The sequence below is a fragment of the Molothrus ater genome, chromosome 5, assembly GCF_012460135.2.
Source record: "Molothrus ater isolate BHLD 08-10-18 breed brown headed cowbird chromosome 5, BPBGC_Mater_1.1, whole genome shotgun sequence".
Classification (NCBI taxonomy): Eukaryota; Metazoa; Chordata; class Aves; order Passeriformes; family Icteridae; genus Molothrus; species Molothrus ater.
Window position 1 is genome coordinate 50,723,272 of NC_050482.2, and position 16,667 is coordinate 50,739,938.

The following is a 16,667-nucleotide window of genomic DNA, read 5'->3' on the forward strand; positions in this document are numbered from 1 at the left end:
TGGGAAAATGGGCTGGCAGGAACCTCAAAAAATTCAATGAGGAGAAGTGCAAAGTCCTTCACGTGGGAAACAGTAACCCAGGGACCAGTAAATATTGGGGACCACCCAGCTGGAAAGCAGCACAACAGAAAAGGACGTGGGGTCCAGTGCTGGGTCCAGTTCTGGGCTCCCAGTACAAGAGAGTCAGAGACATTTTGTGGAGAGTCCAGAGAAGGGGCACGAAGATGACTAAGGGAATAAAGCCTTGCCCAGAGCAGGCAATGCTCAGCAAGTTGCAGCTGACATCATCCAGCCAGTGGTTGCCACAGTAACTGCACTTATGGATGGAGGATAGGAGTTTTCTGGTCTAATGGAACAACTGCCACCTGTCTGGGTGTTGTCTCTTTTGCATGGCAGGAAAGGGCAATGCAGTTTTCTGAGGATGAGAAAATAAATACCTTTACCCAACTACACCAAGTGGGGCTTCCCATCTGCTCCACCCTCCTGTGTGCTGCTACAGTTCTACACTTCACAGCCCTGTCCTCCCTGGCAACTGCACTGCTTCCCTAAACACTCAACCCAAGAAGAAAAGCTGCACTAGACAAGAAGAAATCAGCTGACTGAGGCAAGAAGCATTGCTTTTTTCAGTTTAAACAGCAGATGTTATCTGCAGCCCTACCAGACCTATCCCAGAGGGAACCAAAGCCTGAACCCCCTGAGGATCACAGACCCCTTATTGTCAGTGGCTGAATGGATGTCTGACAGGCTTGGATAGGGAGCTCTTTACCCCCAGGAGTGCTGTCAGTCTAGTTTCCTAACAAGATCTGCTCACATGCACATCCATTACATGCAGGAGCAATAGTAGCAGGGTGAAACCACACAAAATCAACACCTGGCAGGCCTGATGGACCCCTACAGTGCTGCTCCATCCCTGTTCAGAACAAGAGCAGCTGCACTGATGTACACAAGACAGAAGTCACCCCTATCTAATGTCCTCACCTACATGATGAACCAAGGGAAGGACAGATAAACCCTTCAGCTCCAAGTCCACCTCTGCTTCATAGCAAAGCCCTCATGGAGAGACACAGCAGATGAAAAGAAGCTACATGATCACAAGAGATAGGAATCAGCCATCACCCCTGCTGAGCTGTGTTTTCAGCAGCAGTCACATGAAAAAAACCTACTCTGCAGGTTCACCATTTGGAATCCAAAGGACAAACTCCAAAGTATCTTTGGAGAGGGCCCAAACACAGGCTGGGACTCTCTGACCAGCTACTGAATTTCCTGTTTTGTTTCCAGTGTGCCAGCCTGGTAGACTACAGCCTCCAGCATCCCATCTGCTGTCTGGGAGAACTGGAAAGAACAGAGCAGGCAAGCGCTCATCCTCAAAGCACCCTAGAAAAAAGGGGGCATGTCTTGGGAATATTCTCACTGTGCACAGTCTCCTCTGTACACCCACATGTAACCAACTCAGCCTGGGAAATCTGCAGCCATAACTGAGCATTTTCAGCTGTGGCCCCAAAGTCACAACAACAGTGCTTCAAATTTCAGCCTGATACAAAAACTGAGAGCTCTGAAAAATAAACCAGGCTCTGGGTATCTCTAGATTGGCAAGCCAAGTTAGCAGACACATTAGGTCTCAATCTTGCTCTACTTAATGATGCAAGTGTTGGTCAAGTACTCATTAAGGGACTACCAGTCCTCTAGTGGCCTAATTGGACACGGGACAGACAAAAGAGAGAAATGGGCATATACAAAGGGGACTGATTAAGATGACAGGCAATCTTCAGAAAGCTCTTTGGATGTTCTTTTATTTTGGAAGGCTCTTTCCTAGGTTATTTTGGACAGAAAAAACAAAGAAGGCACTTGGCACCTGGAACTCGCCTAGGGACAATAAGCTGCATCCAGTCCTCCCATGTGAGCTGACAGTGCACTACCTGACACAGAGCAGTTATTGAACACTCAATGCTGATCTCTCCAGCAGGAGATGTGATGCCTGGTTGCCATCAACAGTAGTTAAAGGGGTCTGACAGACAAAGGGGAGGATTGGTTCCTGTATGGGGAATGGAGGCAAAGTACATTTGAGTCACTTCCAACTGTTCTTACCCAATCCGTTTTCTCCCTCTGGGCTGGGAGTATGGACAAACCCAGGACAAGGCAAGCTTTAGTCCAGTTAAGGTCACCCCAGGGCTACAGTCACAGCCATCTCCCTTTCACTTAAAGCATAGCACAGTCACGAAGGATCACAGCAAACCTTGCCTGGGCAGTTCTCAGCCCCCTGCAAACTCTATGCATGTAACAGAGGTGGCACCTCACCCCTAGCCCAGCAGGGCCACACAGATCATTGGGGCCCACCTGGCTAGCTGAGGGCAGCCTTCAGGTGCAGCACAAGAGGTCACTGTTCCCCAGCAAGCTTCCCTGTGAAATGCAAAGGCAGCTGGCAAAGGCTGCACTGCTCACTGCTCCAGGTGGCCTGGCTGGACCCTGCACTCTACACCGCAGCCCCACCAGCCACCTCCAGCCGGTGCTGAGGAACCAGTGATCCAGCAAAGTGCAGCTCAAAGACACTACCCAGCTGTCTTGTCTACCCAGCAGCACCCCCTTGAGTGAGGAAAGGTCCTGCCACGTCCTCACCTGTGAGGGCTCAAAGATACCCAGGGCAGTTTCATCTTGATGGGACCATGAGTGAAAAAAAAGAGGTAATTTCCAGCCTATGCTCACACTTTATTATATACAGAGACACAGTGAGTGTAAGAACATCAACATGGGACATGGACAGTAAGGGGATGCCCAAAGGCACTCCATTCTGTCCCCTTGGTGCAACCAGTCAGCATAATTTATACAAATAATACAATATTTCAACAATAAATAAGTTTGATAAATTAGATCAAGAAATTAAAAAAAACGTAGAAAGACAAAGCAGCAAGGAATGATTTTGAGGACTGTGACACATTCACAGCAGTGACAACACCATCACCATCTCACCTGCACACCGGCAGCTGGAGCACAGACCCCCATCAGCACTTTTCTCTCACTGTACTATGACAAAATCCAACTGAGAAGGGGCAGCCAGGGAGAGTCATACAGTTCACTAATGCTGTGTTGTCATGGTCTAGGAGCCCTCTGTCCTTCAAAAGCCCCTTCAGAAAGGGTGCTTGAAAACAAGGTACAACTGCAGACCCACTGTGCAGTCACAGCTTGTCTGTTTGGCACAGGAAAAAACCCTCAAACTGGTCTCTTCTGTCCTTCAGATGGACACTGGCACAGTTATTAACTGGGTCGGGGCAGGGGGGTAGTGGGGGAACTTCTCTAAGGAACAGGGGAGAGAAGAGATGAGGCAATGCTCTCTTTCACTTGTGGGAGGCAGAGATGCTCTCATTCACGATTCCAGAGATCTGGCACACTCCTTCCACATGCCCTGGCACTGACAGACACCAGGTGGGTGACAGTGCCAGCCAATCCCCTGGCAAGGAGGGGGTTACCACAAGGACTGGGGGGAAGCTGCTCAGAATTAAAGAGTTACAAGTCAAAGGACAGCAGTAAAAGCTGCCACTGGTTATCCAAGGGAAAAATAACACTAAAGCAGCTAGTCCCTAACCCCTGGAGAGGCCACACAGACACTGATTTGATCCCCCCCAGCAGCCTCAAGGCCTCCAGCTCTCTCCCAAAAATGCTGGCAGCTGGCAATGAGGGAGACAAGAACTCTGTCCATCAGGGATAGCTCTCAGCAGAAAGGAGACAACTTGAAACCTGTCCCCTCCTGCCACTCCCCTTCCCATTTTGCCCCCAAAGAAGGATGTTGGCCTGTGAAGAAACTGGAAATTGAGGGAATAGGGCAGTGAGAGAGAAATGGGAACAGATGGAGATCTGGGATGGGGAACTGACCCCTCTGCCCTCACATGTACAACCTGTTACTCATCCAGGCCTGGTATCAAGTCTGCAATACTGTCCACATAGTAATTGGGCACCAGATCCTTGGCAGCGGCGCTGTCGCTGGCCATGTAGGCCTGCGCCTCTTCCAGGCGGGACACGCCTGTCAGGGTGAGAATGGTGGCCAGGCCGCAGTTCTTGCCGAACAGGATGTCTGTCTCCAGACGGTCTCCCACCATGAGGGTGCGGGACGGGTCGACCCCGAAACGCTCCACGATGCAATCAAACATGTACGTGTTGGGCTTCCCCACCACCAGCGCCTTGCGGCCCGAAGCCGTTTCCACTGCGGCTGTGAGGCTGCCAGTCCCTGCGGGAGGGAAGCAGGAGGAACAGAAGTAGCCGCGGGAAGCTCAGCACGCGGGCCCCGCCACAGGACAGGGATGCTGGCAGCCTTGCTTCGGCAGCTGGCAAGGGACTGCCAGGCCATCCCTGCTCGCCCTGCCGCTCAGGGGACCGCCTCGCCCTCACCTGGGACAGCGAACCCCACCCGAGGCCACCCCCGCCACAGCCCCTTCCCCCCGGGGCGGCGCGGGACGGGGCGCGGGCTCACCGGGGGTGCGCTGGCCGTCGCTGAGCGGGTGCCAGGGGTCGGGGTCGGTGGCTACCAGCAGGCACTGCGGGTCGCGCAGGTAGCCGCAGGCCTGCGCCAGCTTGGCGAAGGTGAACTGGTCGTCGTAGCCCACCAGGACGGCGCGCACCGGCTCGCCGGGTGCCTGCTCGCCCTCGCCCGCCAGGCGCAGCCCGGCGTCGCGCACCTCGCCGCGCAGCCCCTCGCCGCCCAGCACGAAGACGCGGCCGGCCCCGCTCCCGTTCCCGCCGCCGCCGAGGAGGCGCTGGCGGAGGAAGAGCGCGGAGCAGAGCGCGGAGCTGAAGACGTGCTCGGCGCGCACGCCGCGGAAGCCGAGACGGCTGAAACGCCGCTCCAGCTCGGCCACCGAGCGGCGGCTGTTATTGCTGACGAAAAGGGCGGCCTTGCCGCTGCGCCGCAGCCGCTCCAGCAGCTCGGGGGCGCCGGGCACGGCGCGCTCGCCCGCCCACAGGACACCGTCGCAGTCGAAGAGCAGCCCCTGCGCCGGGCCCAGCACCTCGCGCAGCCCCGCGCCGCTCAGCCGCCGGCAGCTCGCCATGCTGCCGCCGCCGCCGCCGCCGCAGCCCGCCGGGCCCCCGCCCCGCCGCGCAGCCAATCACCGCCCCCCGCCGGGCCCCGCCCCACCGCGCAGCCAATCACCGCCCCCCAGCCCCCCCACCGCCACCAATGGGATGCCCTGACGCTCCCAGGGGCAGGGCCGGGCCCAGGGCCGGCCCCCAAAGTGACCGCGGCAGGGAGGGGGCGGGGACAGGCCCGGGCCGCTGCCCATTGGCTGGAGCCGCCGTGCCCGGCCCGCGCCCCCCGCCGTGCCCGCGCAGCCGCGCAGCGCCCCCTCCCGGCTGGCGGGGCTGTGGCAGCGTGGCCGCCATTACGGCCCGGCCCGCGTCTCCACGGCCCCGGGCACCGGCCGCGCTCCCGCCTCCTGCCCTCCCCGCTGCGGCCCACGGGCTGCACCCTCCAGCACCTCAGACTGCCAAGTGTGCCCTGCTCACACCGGCCTGCGGCTCTGACAGCAGCTTCTCAAAGATTGGCAAAATATCAACAGAGGCACTTAGGCTGGAAAAGCCTTCTAACATCATCGAGTCCAGCGTAAGACCGTACCATGTCAGCTAGACCGTGGCACTGAGTGCCGCATCCAGCCTTTCCTTAAACACCCCCAGGGACGGTGACTCCAGCACCTCCCATTCCCATGTATAATCACTTTCTGTGAAAAAGTTCCCTCCTACTGTCCCACCTAAACCTCCCCTGGTGCAGATTGTGACTATGTGCTCTTGTTGCCTGGGAGAAGAGGTCGAGCTCCACGTGGCTACGGCCTCCTTTCAGGGAGCTGTACAGAGTGATCAGGGCACCCCTGAGCCTCCTTTTTTACAGGCTGAACAACCCCAGCTCCCTCAGCCTAACAGAACATGCACTCCAAATATATATCTATATATCTATATATAAATCTCTATATATCTATATTTTTATATATCCATCTGTGTGTTCCTGGGGCAATGCATTTTAAGGCAAAATGGGGCTGGGATCATGGCTGAGCATTTGTGAATGGCTCCGTGGGGCCAAGCTGTCCAAGAGCTGCAAGGAGTGTCTGGGCCTGCAGTGGGGGATCAGGACAGGGATCTGGGCAGGGATCTGGTGGCTGGGCTCTGGCAGGGATATGGTAGTGTGGGGAGGTGGACACTGAGATGGGGGAGTGAGAGAGGGCAGGCAAAGCATGCCAGGTGGTGTGAGGGAACAAGGTGGAAGACCAAGAGATGCTATCCCTCAGGCCACCCTGGCATTTCCACAGCATCTGCTGGGTCCCAGAGAGGTGCCAGATCCCATCTCCCCAACCTGTGATTCCTCCATGCCTCTCACCCTGTTCAGTTCTCTGTGGGCTGTCCTTCTGGGGCCGATGTGGCCAGGGGGCTTCCTCCTGCAGGCAGTGGCTGCCCCTCCTCTGTGGTTCCTGGCACACAGTCCCCGGCAGCCGCTGTGTCAGCCTCAGCAGAGGAAGGCCTGGAGGCTGGTGGGGCATCATCTCGGCTGTGGCGGGACGCTGGCTGCGGCGGGAGCGGCGGCGGGACGGCGGGGGCTCGGCCGGGCGCGGTGCGGCGCGGCAGGGCTTTGGGGCTGGCTGCCCGGGCAGGAGCCGTGCCCCGGGGCTGCGCCACGGGCGGCGGGGGCGCTGCGGGCCGGGCCGGAGCTGGGCGTTTGCCTGGAAAGAAAGCTGAGGTGGGCTGGGCTCCTCGCCACTGGGGCTCTCCAAAGGGCACAGGGGGCTGCAGGCAGCTGGTCGGACAAATTTCCCCTTGCCCAGCTCCTGTCCTGAAGACACAAGCACACACCAGCTTCTCTGGGGGCTTTTCCCTCTTCCCTTCACAAAGCTTTGACACCTCTCTAACGGAGGTGTTCAACCCAACACTGGAGGACATACTTCGTCCATCCCACGGTCCCATCTTGGCTGATCCTGGCCATGTTGCCCTGGCCAGAGGCCTTTCCCTTCATTTGGTGACAAGGACATCCCCAGTGCCCACTTGTGTGGGGAACAGCAGGATGATCACTAAACCACAGGAGGTGGCATTGGGGGGGTGTAATTTCCCAAGCATGTGGAGCACCCTAACCTTTGCGGGTGGTGTTGTCAGTCATCACTGGAGCTGGTGGCCCTGCAGCTTCAGGAGGTGGCCTGGGCAGTCCTGGGGATGCTGGCTGGGACCTGGCCTCAGGGTCCCTGGAGGTGCTGTGCAGAGAACAAGGCAAGTCAGGCTTTGGTTGGGCATAGTGGTCCTGGCTGTGAGGCACCTTGCAGCCACCTGTGAGAGTATGGCCCTGGTGTGGGGTGGGATGGAGGGAGGACATGGGAGAGCTGGGACAGCCAGAGCCTCTAGCTCCCATCAGACTTACGCCTCTCCATCCAAAAAGGTGGGGGTGCTGGCTGGAGGGGTCGCAGGAGTTGGTTCTTCCTCTGGGACAGACTTGGAAAGTCTGGTGTTTGTGGGCGGCATGAACATGCCTGAGACATTGAAGTCTATCTCTGGGTGAAGAGAAAGGAGGAGATCCTGTGAGGAAGCACTTGCCACCCAGAGCAATGACCCCACAGCAGAGAGCCAGAGCAGCCTCCCGCTTCTCCCCTCCTGGAGATGGAGAAATGCTCCCTTCCCTTCCACTCCCTCTCACTCTCTGCTGTGGCCCACCAAGTGATGCCCTGGCCCTACCTCCAGGGAAGAGAGTGTCCACGTTCTGGATGAGGGCTTCCACCACAGCCTGGATGGAGGAGACCTGAGGCCAAGTCCAGTTGCATGGGGTCTCTGAGAGACAGGGGTGGGGGAGGCATCAGAAAAAGGGTTTGGGGGTATTAACTCCAAATGAGTTTTTGTGTTCATTCCACAGGGGTCAGGGTCTGAAGGGAAGGCAGCCCAGCCAAGGGCAATGGCAACATGGATGATGGGCTTTTCTTTTCTCCAACACCAAACCCTGGTTTGGTGTGGGAGACCAGTGGTGTTGAAAGCCATGTCACAAGTGTTTTGGGTCTCAGCCCCGTCCTCTGCTACTTTGCAGAGTGGCTAAGAGGACATGTGCTTGGTGAGGGGACATGCAACCTGGAGAGCATGGGACCAAGGGAAAGGACTTGAGGATGGAAGAGGTGTAAATGCTTTAGACCAGCCTGTAAGTGCCGGATCAGCCTTTGCCATGGCATTTGCCTTCAGGGCACCCCAGCTGGGGCTAGGGAGCTGCCTCCCACCCCTTCAAACCAGACCTTACCCTGTGTTCTGCTGTGACCACAGCAGGTTTGGGCCCAGCACAATGGCAATGTTGCTGGGGGTCATTTTATTCACCTCCTGGTGTTCAGCCAGCTTGGCTAAAAACTTGATCAGATACCTGTGGGGTGAAAGGAGGGCAGGGGTTTAGTAGAGAGGGATTTGAGGAGGAAATGGCTACCCCTGGTGATTGCTTGAGGCTGAAGAAGCCCTGTTCTGACAAACCACCTGAGATTGTTGTAGCTGTCCTGGGGCAGGCGGCTGCAGGTGTCTCGCAGGCTCTGCAGGCGGCTGTCAATGTCCTTTAGGCTGTAAGAGAGAAGGAGGAGCAGAGAGCTCAGCCTTTCCCTGTGGCACAGGGGGACACAGTGGACAAGGAGGAAGGGCAGTGTTGGCTGCCCCGTGCAGACCATAGCCCTGGAGGTGGAGATGTCCTGCTTTACAGGGCAGTGAAGGCAGGCATGCACGGAGGCTCTGTGTCTGTATTTCCCCAAGTGAGACAGAGCACCCCTGCTCCAAGTGCCAGGAGGGATGGAAGGGGTTGAGTGGGGGCTTTTTGAGACCTGCCAGGGATTTCCACCCCAGTGCCTGGACCCACCTGGCTGCTTTGACCCATTCGTCATAGAGTTCGAAGGTCATCAAAGGCTGGGGCAGCTCCCGCAGGTAGGATTTCAGTGCACCTGGGGGGAGAGGGGGAGCAGTGGAGCTGATGGCAGCTGAGGGATGGCAGGGACTGCCCAGTCATGTGCCCCCACCCTGCCTTGCTGGCACTCACCAGCCACAGCATGGGGGTCTGAGTAAAACTCCTCCAGGGCATGGGAGCCGCTGGCCAAGCTGTTCTTCAGCTTCCTCAGCACCGAGGCGCCTGCTGCCAGCCGGAAGAGTCCCTGGGGATGGCATGAAGAGGGAAGAGGTGCATTTTGAGTTTGGGAGGAGTGCATCTGGGGGAAGAAAGGTGATGAGGGGGTCTGGAGCACTCCCTACCTCCTCCTTCATGCTGGAAGCCAACAGCATCATGACACAGGCTTCGATGGGAAGTGCAATCTCCCGGCCCAAGCTCTTGAGGTGTGTTTCTAGGGACACACCGTAGTACCCTGCCACTGGGGTGTCTGTTGTGAAGGAAGGCTCTGGAAGAGAAAGGAAAATGTCAAGAGGGATGGTGGGGCATCCCTGGGACCATCCAGCATTTGGCCATGGCAACGTCCTGCTCCAAGCTGAACTTGGCTGGCTACAGGCAGAGGCAGGACAGGCAGCATCTCCAGCCTGTGTCAAGCTGCATCCCCAACCTACCAGCCCAACATGGTAGGCAGCAGCAGGTGTAGGGAGGGAAAATTAGCCTTTTCCAGCTTTGCTGGACACACTTGTATCCCCCAGGCTCAGCTGCAGCCCTTGCCAGGCTGCACGGAGAGCCAGAGAGTACCTGTCTGTCTGTGGCTTTCCCTCAGCTCTGCTAGAGCTGAGTCCAGAGATTCCAGTGACTGCCGATGGTACTGGGCTTGGATTTCCAATAGCTGCCAGACAGGGGACAGGCAAACAGCATTCAGTTGGCACCAGCCCCTCTTGGAGAGGTGCCCATTCCCAGGACATTGCACCCACATGAAGACAGGGCAAAGAGGGAGCTGCAAGGGGAGCCCCCCTGGGGTCCGTGGGACTGTGTCTGTAGTGAGGCGTAGAGGGCAGATTGGAGAGGGGTATCTTCAGGACAAGCTGCTTGTTTGCACTTGGTGCTAGTGGTGGCATTAACCTGCAGTGGCAGGAGCAAGGCCATCTGCTGATGCGTTGATCTGTCCCCCGCCCTGCTTGGGGGCACTTGGTGTGGATGGGGGCAAGACTGGGCTCAGACATGTTGCAGCTGACGTTCACTCACAGGGGGGAAGTGAGACAGAAGACTTACTTTGATGAAGTAGCTGGCATAGATGTCCTCTTTGGTGGAGAAGTGGTAGAGGTCAGCCATGTACTCATCCTAGGAAGGGAGACAAAAAAGAACAATTTTCCATCCCCTCCCTCGCACCCAAGGAAGAGGATACACCTCCCTGAAGCCCTTTCATCTGGCCAGTGAGTGGTCTAGACAGGGTCTCTGTGGGGAGTGGGGCTTTCTCCTTGCTTCCATTAGTTGTGTTTGGGTAGTGGCAGCAACCTGCCCCATGATCAAAGTCCTGGCACAAGTGGCTCAGGAGCAAGAGGCCTCTGCACCTTCAGCTCCAGTAAGCTCATGAGCTCTGCCAGACAAGGTGCTGGGCTTTTCAGAGACACAGGGCAGAAGTGGAGAAAGCTGATGTGAAACTTCCCTGCCACCCATGACAGATCCTAGCTCAGCTGTTTTCCAGCCTGAGGGAACCCCATATGCTCCCTGATTTAGCCCCTGGACCCTCCTCTCTGCAACAGCTTGCACTTGGAATTCCTTTACTCTTTTTCTTCCCTGGGCTTGGGCCATCTCCCTGTTTCTGCTTGAGGGCCCCATTTGCTTTCAGAGGGCAGGACATGCTGGCTGGCTGCAGTCCATCCCAGCGTGGGGTCACCTTGGACAAGACTGGTGGAGGGGAGCAGGTCTGCAACCCTGGAGTTGATCCATGGGGGAGAGCAAGTGACCCTCTCACCTTACACTGCTCCACCTTCCTCTTCACCTCCTCCTCTTCTTCCTTCAAGATCTCCAGTTTGTTGGCAGCAGAAGATGCCCCTGGGCCAGCACCAGCCCCAGTGCTGTTACTGGAACTCTTGGCAGCTTGATTCAGCCTTTGGGTGGGAAAGAAGAGGTGAATTTATGGTCTCAGTGCCAGGACTGTTGGGTAGAACTGGTGTGCAGACTTTCAGAGAAATCTGGCATGGCAAGGGCTACCCCGGCAAGAGTTGGAACGAGGTGATCTCAGTGTCCCAAGCAGCACCAGGGCACTTTGCTGCCTTTAGCAGCCTTCTCTCTAGTGCTGGAATCAGCATCTGAGCCCAGAGCAGGATGCACCTACAGAGGAGCTAGCTGGGTGCTCCTGAAGAGCTATTGGAAATTGAGTCTCCAGGGCAGTTATCCTCCTGTCTCCCCCAAGCTGTCTGGGGGCTGTGCTGGGTATGCCCTGGGCCCCAGGGCTGCAGTGTGCCCCATACCGGCTCTTGATTGTGTTCCAATCAGAAATCAACTTCTGGAGGGTCTTCTTGCGCTTCAGGATGGTGGGGAGCTCCTCCTGGGGGAGAGAGGGTCAGAGTGAGTGGGGGAGGCCTGGGGACACAGGAAGGAGTGGTGGAAGGATTGGAAAGTGGAGCCATAGAGCAGCCAGGAGTACCTCACTGAGCTTGTTGAGTGGCTGCAGGACGTAGTGCTCCAGGTCAATCTCAAACTCAGCCACAATTTTGGCCAGTGAGCTCTGTATGCAGCAACCCATCTCCAGGGCTTTCCTGTGTGGGACAGAGATGAATGACTGCAGGCTGGAGCCATGCCCCTGTCTGACCCAACATCCCCCCCTGCCCCTGTACCCACGTGGGACCCTGAGCCAGCCCCCAGCCTGCAATTCCTCTGCAATTGGAGGCTGAAGGACTGGCTGTCCTTTCTCCCAGTGCAACACCAGTGCTTGCTCTGGGGACATGGTTTGAGCCATGGCAGCCCCTGAGCCAAGACAGTGTCACTGCCAGGATCTGGCATCTTTTGGGGTCACCCTGGCACTTTCTCCCATCAGTACTTACCCAAGGCTGGACTCTGTGTCCAGTTCCTTGAAGCTCTCAGCCATCGCCATGGACAGAGCCATCAAAGGCAGCTTCTTCTGCACAGAGCCAAGGATTTGGGAGAGAAATGGTGACACCACTGTGCCTGGCCACACTGTGGTGCTCCCCACCACAGGGCACCATGGGTGCCAGAGTTCATGGGGGTTTGGGAAGGAACATAGACAGCAAGGTCTTTGGAGGGTTATTCAATGCAAAGACACTGTCTCTCAGGAGTGTCCTAAATTAGCAATGATTGAAGGGGTTGCTCTGCTCTGCTCATCCCAGGCACATGCTGGAGGCCACTGCTGACAATGGGACCTGGGCTTGGCATAGCTTTGGGCCACCCTTCAGCAAAGCTGGCAAAGCAGGGGCCTGGCATCCCTGTTTTTGCCAAGGGACAGAGCTGGGGTGAGCACAGGCTGTGGTGGGAAGATTTTTCTCACCACTCGCTTGTCCATCTCGGAGCCACACTGTCCCTGCAGGCAGGCTTGGAGCCTCTTGGACACACTGTGAGCTGCTCGCTTGGCTGGCTCAATCCTCTGCTCAATCTGCGGGCAGAAAAATGGGACTGGAGAAGCCATTTTGTCAGCCATGGCACCTCCAGGCCATTTCCCCACTACCCTGCTCTGGGTGAGGATGGCCTGCTGTGCTGGTTTTGCATGGGCTGGTTTTGGGTAGCAGGGGGAGCTATGGAGGTGGCTTCTGTGAGAAGCTGCCAGAAGCTTCCACCATGTCCAGCAGAGCCAATCCCTGATGGCTCTGAAGGTGGACATGCTGCTGGCCAAGCCTGGGCCAATTAGAGATAGTGGTAATGCCTCTGTGAAAACATGTTTAAGAATAAAATCAAAACAAAGTGGGGACACATTTTTTTCCTAGCCAGAGAAGAGAAGGAGGTGAGAACATGTGAGGGAAACAACATGGAGACACCAAGGCCAGTGGAGGAGGCGAGGAGGTGCTCCAGGCACTGGAGCTGAGATTCCTCTGCAGCCCATGGTGAGACCATCCATCCAGGGGGAATGCAGAGATCCACCCACAGCCCATGGGGGAGGTGCTGGCACTGGAGCAGGAGAAGGCTGTGATTCATGGGAGACCCGCTGGAGAGAGGGCCCCTGCTACCAGGCTGGAGCAGCCTGTCCTTGGAGGACTGTACCCCGTGGAAGAGTGAGCCATGCTGCAGCAGTTTTGGGAAGACTGCTGCTCATGAGATTTGGAGCCAGGCTGGAGAAGTTCACAGAGAACTTGAGTCTCACGTGGGAGGGACTCCAGGGTGCAGCAGAGCAGTGGAAGGACTCCTCTCCCTCAGCAGAGGAAGAAGATCTTGGGTGATGAACTGACAAAAACCCCCATGCCCTGTCCCCTGCACTGGCAGTGGGAAGGAGGGAAGGGTTGGGGGAAGAAAAGGTGTTTTTAAGGGCTTATTTTACTTCTCATTATCCTCCTCTGATTTTGTTAGCAATAAATTCACTTTGTACCTCTAAATCGAGCCTGTTTTGCCCTTGGAGTGTTTTCTCCTGGTCCTTAACTCATGAAGCCTTCATTAAATTTTTCTCTGCCTAGCTGTGGCAGGGGAGTATGAGTGAGCAACTTTTGTGGGTAAATGGCATTTGGGCAGTGTCAAACCACAACACCTGCCCAGCATCCTACCACAGCTCGGAGCATCTGGTCCAGTGAAAAGGGAGCACAACTCCTGGTCAGGATTCATTCCTCTGTGAGCACCTGGGAAAGCCCTTGCTGGTAGCAGGAGCCTGCCAATCCCTTGACACCATGGACCTGAAATCACCCTCTGGCACGCGGGCAGGTCCCAGCCCCATGACTTGGATGTGCCGGCAGGGCAGATGGCAGCAGGAGCGGGGCAGGTTCCCACGCCCAGGCACAAGCAGACACACGCCTGCCAGCCCAGCCCACACCTCACCTGCAGCAAATCTTCTGACAGGAGCTCAGTTGCTTCTTGGGCTCTGCAGAGGAAGGAGAAGGAACCATAAGTGAATGGGGATGACCTCCACCCAGCTTCTTTGGGAAGGCAGGTCCTTGTGCATCCTCCCGGCCTCTCTTTGGGCTCCTGGGAGCAGGAGACACAGGCTGTAGCCTGGACCATCAGATACAAAGCTGTGGGTAGAAGGAGCAGGGCAAGAGAGCCAGCTTTGCTGGCTGGTGGACACCTCATCAGACACGGTTTCCTGTCTGTGCACCTCAGTCAAAAAGTCCAGGTGTGACCTGTGTTTTTGGAGTCAGAGTGCTTAGCAGAGCCACAACAGGAGCAGGATGTTTACTGCCCCTGACTGCCCCATCTCTCCCCTGAAGGTGAATCCAGGGCAGTGATGCTGCAGTCTGGTACATGTCTTTGCAGGCCTGGGTAGTCAGTAGCAGTGGGGGCCACTGGTGCGGGAGCAAGGGTGTCCTTGTCATCAAACTGGGGACCAAGACCAACACCATCCCCTCCAGAAATGCCCTCACAAACCCAGCTTTTTGTGGTTCTGCTCAAAACCAAATTCCAAACCCACCAGCCACCATGACTCTAAAGCCTCCCTGATGCCTCCTATAGAGGAAGCCTTGCTTCATAGCCTGCTATCATTGCTATGTCCCAGGAGCCCCATTTGATTTCCATCTGCTGCTGCTTTTTCCCCAGTTCACATTTCTCTCTTTTCACTGCCTGCCAAAACCAATGTGGGATGAGGATGTGGAGCTGCAGGAAACATGGGCGGTTTGGTTGAAGGCAAGCAAGATCACGTGAGGTCATGGTCCATAGAGGAGAGGCTCCTCAGCAGGTGAAGAGCTTGCTCTTGGACTTCACAACATGCTTGAGGCTCGCCTGCCTGACATGAAGCAAAAGGGAGATGCATCTGACATGGATGAAATCTTGAGGGAAGAGGGATGGGAAGGGGCATCATGATCCCTTCCAGGGAATGCAAGGATAGCAAGAGGCCACCAGCATATAGGAGTTGCTTCCTCATGGTTGATTTGCTGGGCTGGCTGAAGGACCTCAATGGTTCAGGGGACACACTTGGTCCCACTTAGCCACCCAGTGCTAAGAACCTACAGAGGTGGCAGTAGGAAAGGGAGTGAGGGGGCTGGGCAGGGAGGGCCCAGCCCTGTAATTTCAGTTCTGGGTTTTGCAAGGGGAGAGCTTTGGAAAGCCAAAGAGAAAAAGAAGGAAATGGCAGAGGTAGAACAGGGACAGAGGGTTTTGTGTGGAGCTGTAAGTCCTCCATGGGTCCATCCGAGGGCCCCTGGTTCTCTCCTCAAAGGGCATTCTGGGCTGCTCACGCTGCTGGGCTGGCCAGAGCTATGCAGGGCATTGGGCTCCTGTGGGGCACCCCAGACTCAGCAGGGAGGGCAGGTCCCAGCCCAATCCCACTCCTGGTCATTGCACAGCCAGGGGCATGTGGCTGGAAGGTCCCTCCCCATTGCCCCACTGCCCCACATCCTGGCGAAGCCAAACTTGGGAAAGTCCCATTTCCTGGTGAATGCAGGAATGTGGGCCCTGGGACAGGTTGCTGGGCTTGAGGATCATTTACTGCTGAACAGCACCAATGCAGCCTTCACAAAGCCCCTCAGCTTGTGCTGAAGATGCTCTAAACCCTAAAGGTTTCCCCCCCATTGCCCTTTTCCCAGGCCACCAGCCCCCGCACAAGCCAGGACGTGCATCCCGCTCCCTCCGGTACTGCTGGTGGAGAAGTCCTTACCTGGTGGTGGCATTGGGATGGGACAGCTGCTGGCGCATTCGATTGAACTGTCTTTTCATCATCTTGAGAGTCGGGAGGAGACCACAAAAGCTGCTCTGCTTGGCTGTACCCGCTCAGCTCCCCTCGGTAATGCTAGGCATCGGATGCCTGCAGTCCCTCTTCTCCCCAGAGCCACTTTGCTTTTCCCAGAGCACCTCTGCCTCCTTACTCCTCTTCTTCCCTCCCTCGTTCCCTCTTTTTCAGTTTCCCCAGCTGGTCCCCTCCCTAGTCCCTCCCTAGGGATGCCCTGCCTGCTTTCTTTTCCCCTCCCTTGAGCTTCGTTCTCTTGCTCCCTCTCCTTTTCTGAGCTTCCTTCCTCCTCCGTCCGCCCCTCCGCCACAGATCAGGTAAGAACAGTTCAGAGCTCCTGCTCCGTTCTGTGCTCCTGTCACCAGCCCACAAGTAAAAATAACTTCAGCCCAGCCTTAAAGGGGAAATTTTATTACAGCATACACATAACAAGGCAGGACAAGCACATGCTGCTGCCGAGCCCGAGTGAAGGGCCCACGCTGTTTCTTGCTCTGTCTCAGCTGGGGTGGTTCCCCTTCCTTCCTTCCCGTGCCCACCAGCAGCTGTGCCGCGGGGCAGCCCGTGCGGTGCCAGCTGCCTGGGCAGTTCGTACTGATGTACACCCTGCCCTACCTGGCCACCCAACTCTGCCAGCACTGCTCAGGCACCTCTCCATGCTCACGGGTGCAGCTCCACCCTCTTGCCCTGCGACATACCGCCTTGTTGTGACAAAAGCAGCAAGGTACAAGCAGCAAAGCCACCCCTGCACCCCTCTCGCTGCTTTCCCTCCCTGCCGTCGCTGAGGCTCTCCGGAGCCACCGCAAAGCTGCGGCCAGAGGCTGCTGCCTGGTGCCTTCGGGAGGTCCCTCCCCCCGCCAGAGGAGCTCCTCCGAGCAGGGCCAGCAGCATCCGCAGTTGCACGGGGACCGCAAACTCCCGGTTCTCAGGCTCAGCTGCTGCCTGCTCTCTGCAGAGCTGCACCAGAGCTCATATCCTTTTTTTCTTTTTTTTTTTTTC

The 16,667-nt window shown here is 56.7% G+C and overlaps 2 protein-coding genes across 2 annotated transcripts; both read right to left on the bottom strand.

The window, feature by feature from the left end:
• Positions 1 to 2,682: 2,682 nt before the first annotated feature.
• On the bottom strand, positions 2,683 to 5,047 carry PDXP (pyridoxal phosphatase). Its single transcript, XM_036401550.2, has 2 exons — positions 4,460 to 5,047; positions 2,683 to 4,216 (listed from the first exon to the last, which is right to left on the bottom strand). The coding sequence occupies exons 1-2, from the start codon at positions 5,034 to 5,036 to the stop codon at positions 3,891 to 3,893; spliced, it is 903 nt and encodes a 300-aa protein (XP_036257443.1). The 5' UTR covers positions 5,037 to 5,047; the 3' UTR covers positions 2,683 to 3,890.
• Positions 5,048 to 6,329: 1,282 nt separating this feature from the next.
• On the bottom strand, positions 6,330 to 15,747 carry SH3BP1 (SH3 domain binding protein 1). The gene is given in 19 exon segments (XM_036401119.1): positions 6,330 to 6,692; positions 7,099 to 7,214; positions 7,379 to 7,508; positions 7,690 to 7,753; positions 7,755 to 7,782; positions 8,237 to 8,353; positions 8,461 to 8,541; positions 8,831 to 8,912; positions 9,008 to 9,119; positions 9,217 to 9,359; positions 9,653 to 9,743; positions 10,127 to 10,195; positions 10,830 to 10,965; positions 11,329 to 11,405; positions 11,505 to 11,616; positions 11,902 to 11,978; positions 12,363 to 12,467; positions 13,832 to 13,874; positions 15,603 to 15,747. Coding segments are annotated over 19 exon segments (1,980 nt in total). The 5' UTR covers positions 15,665 to 15,747; the 3' UTR covers positions 6,330 to 6,357.
• Positions 15,748 to 16,667: the final 920 nt, after the last annotated feature.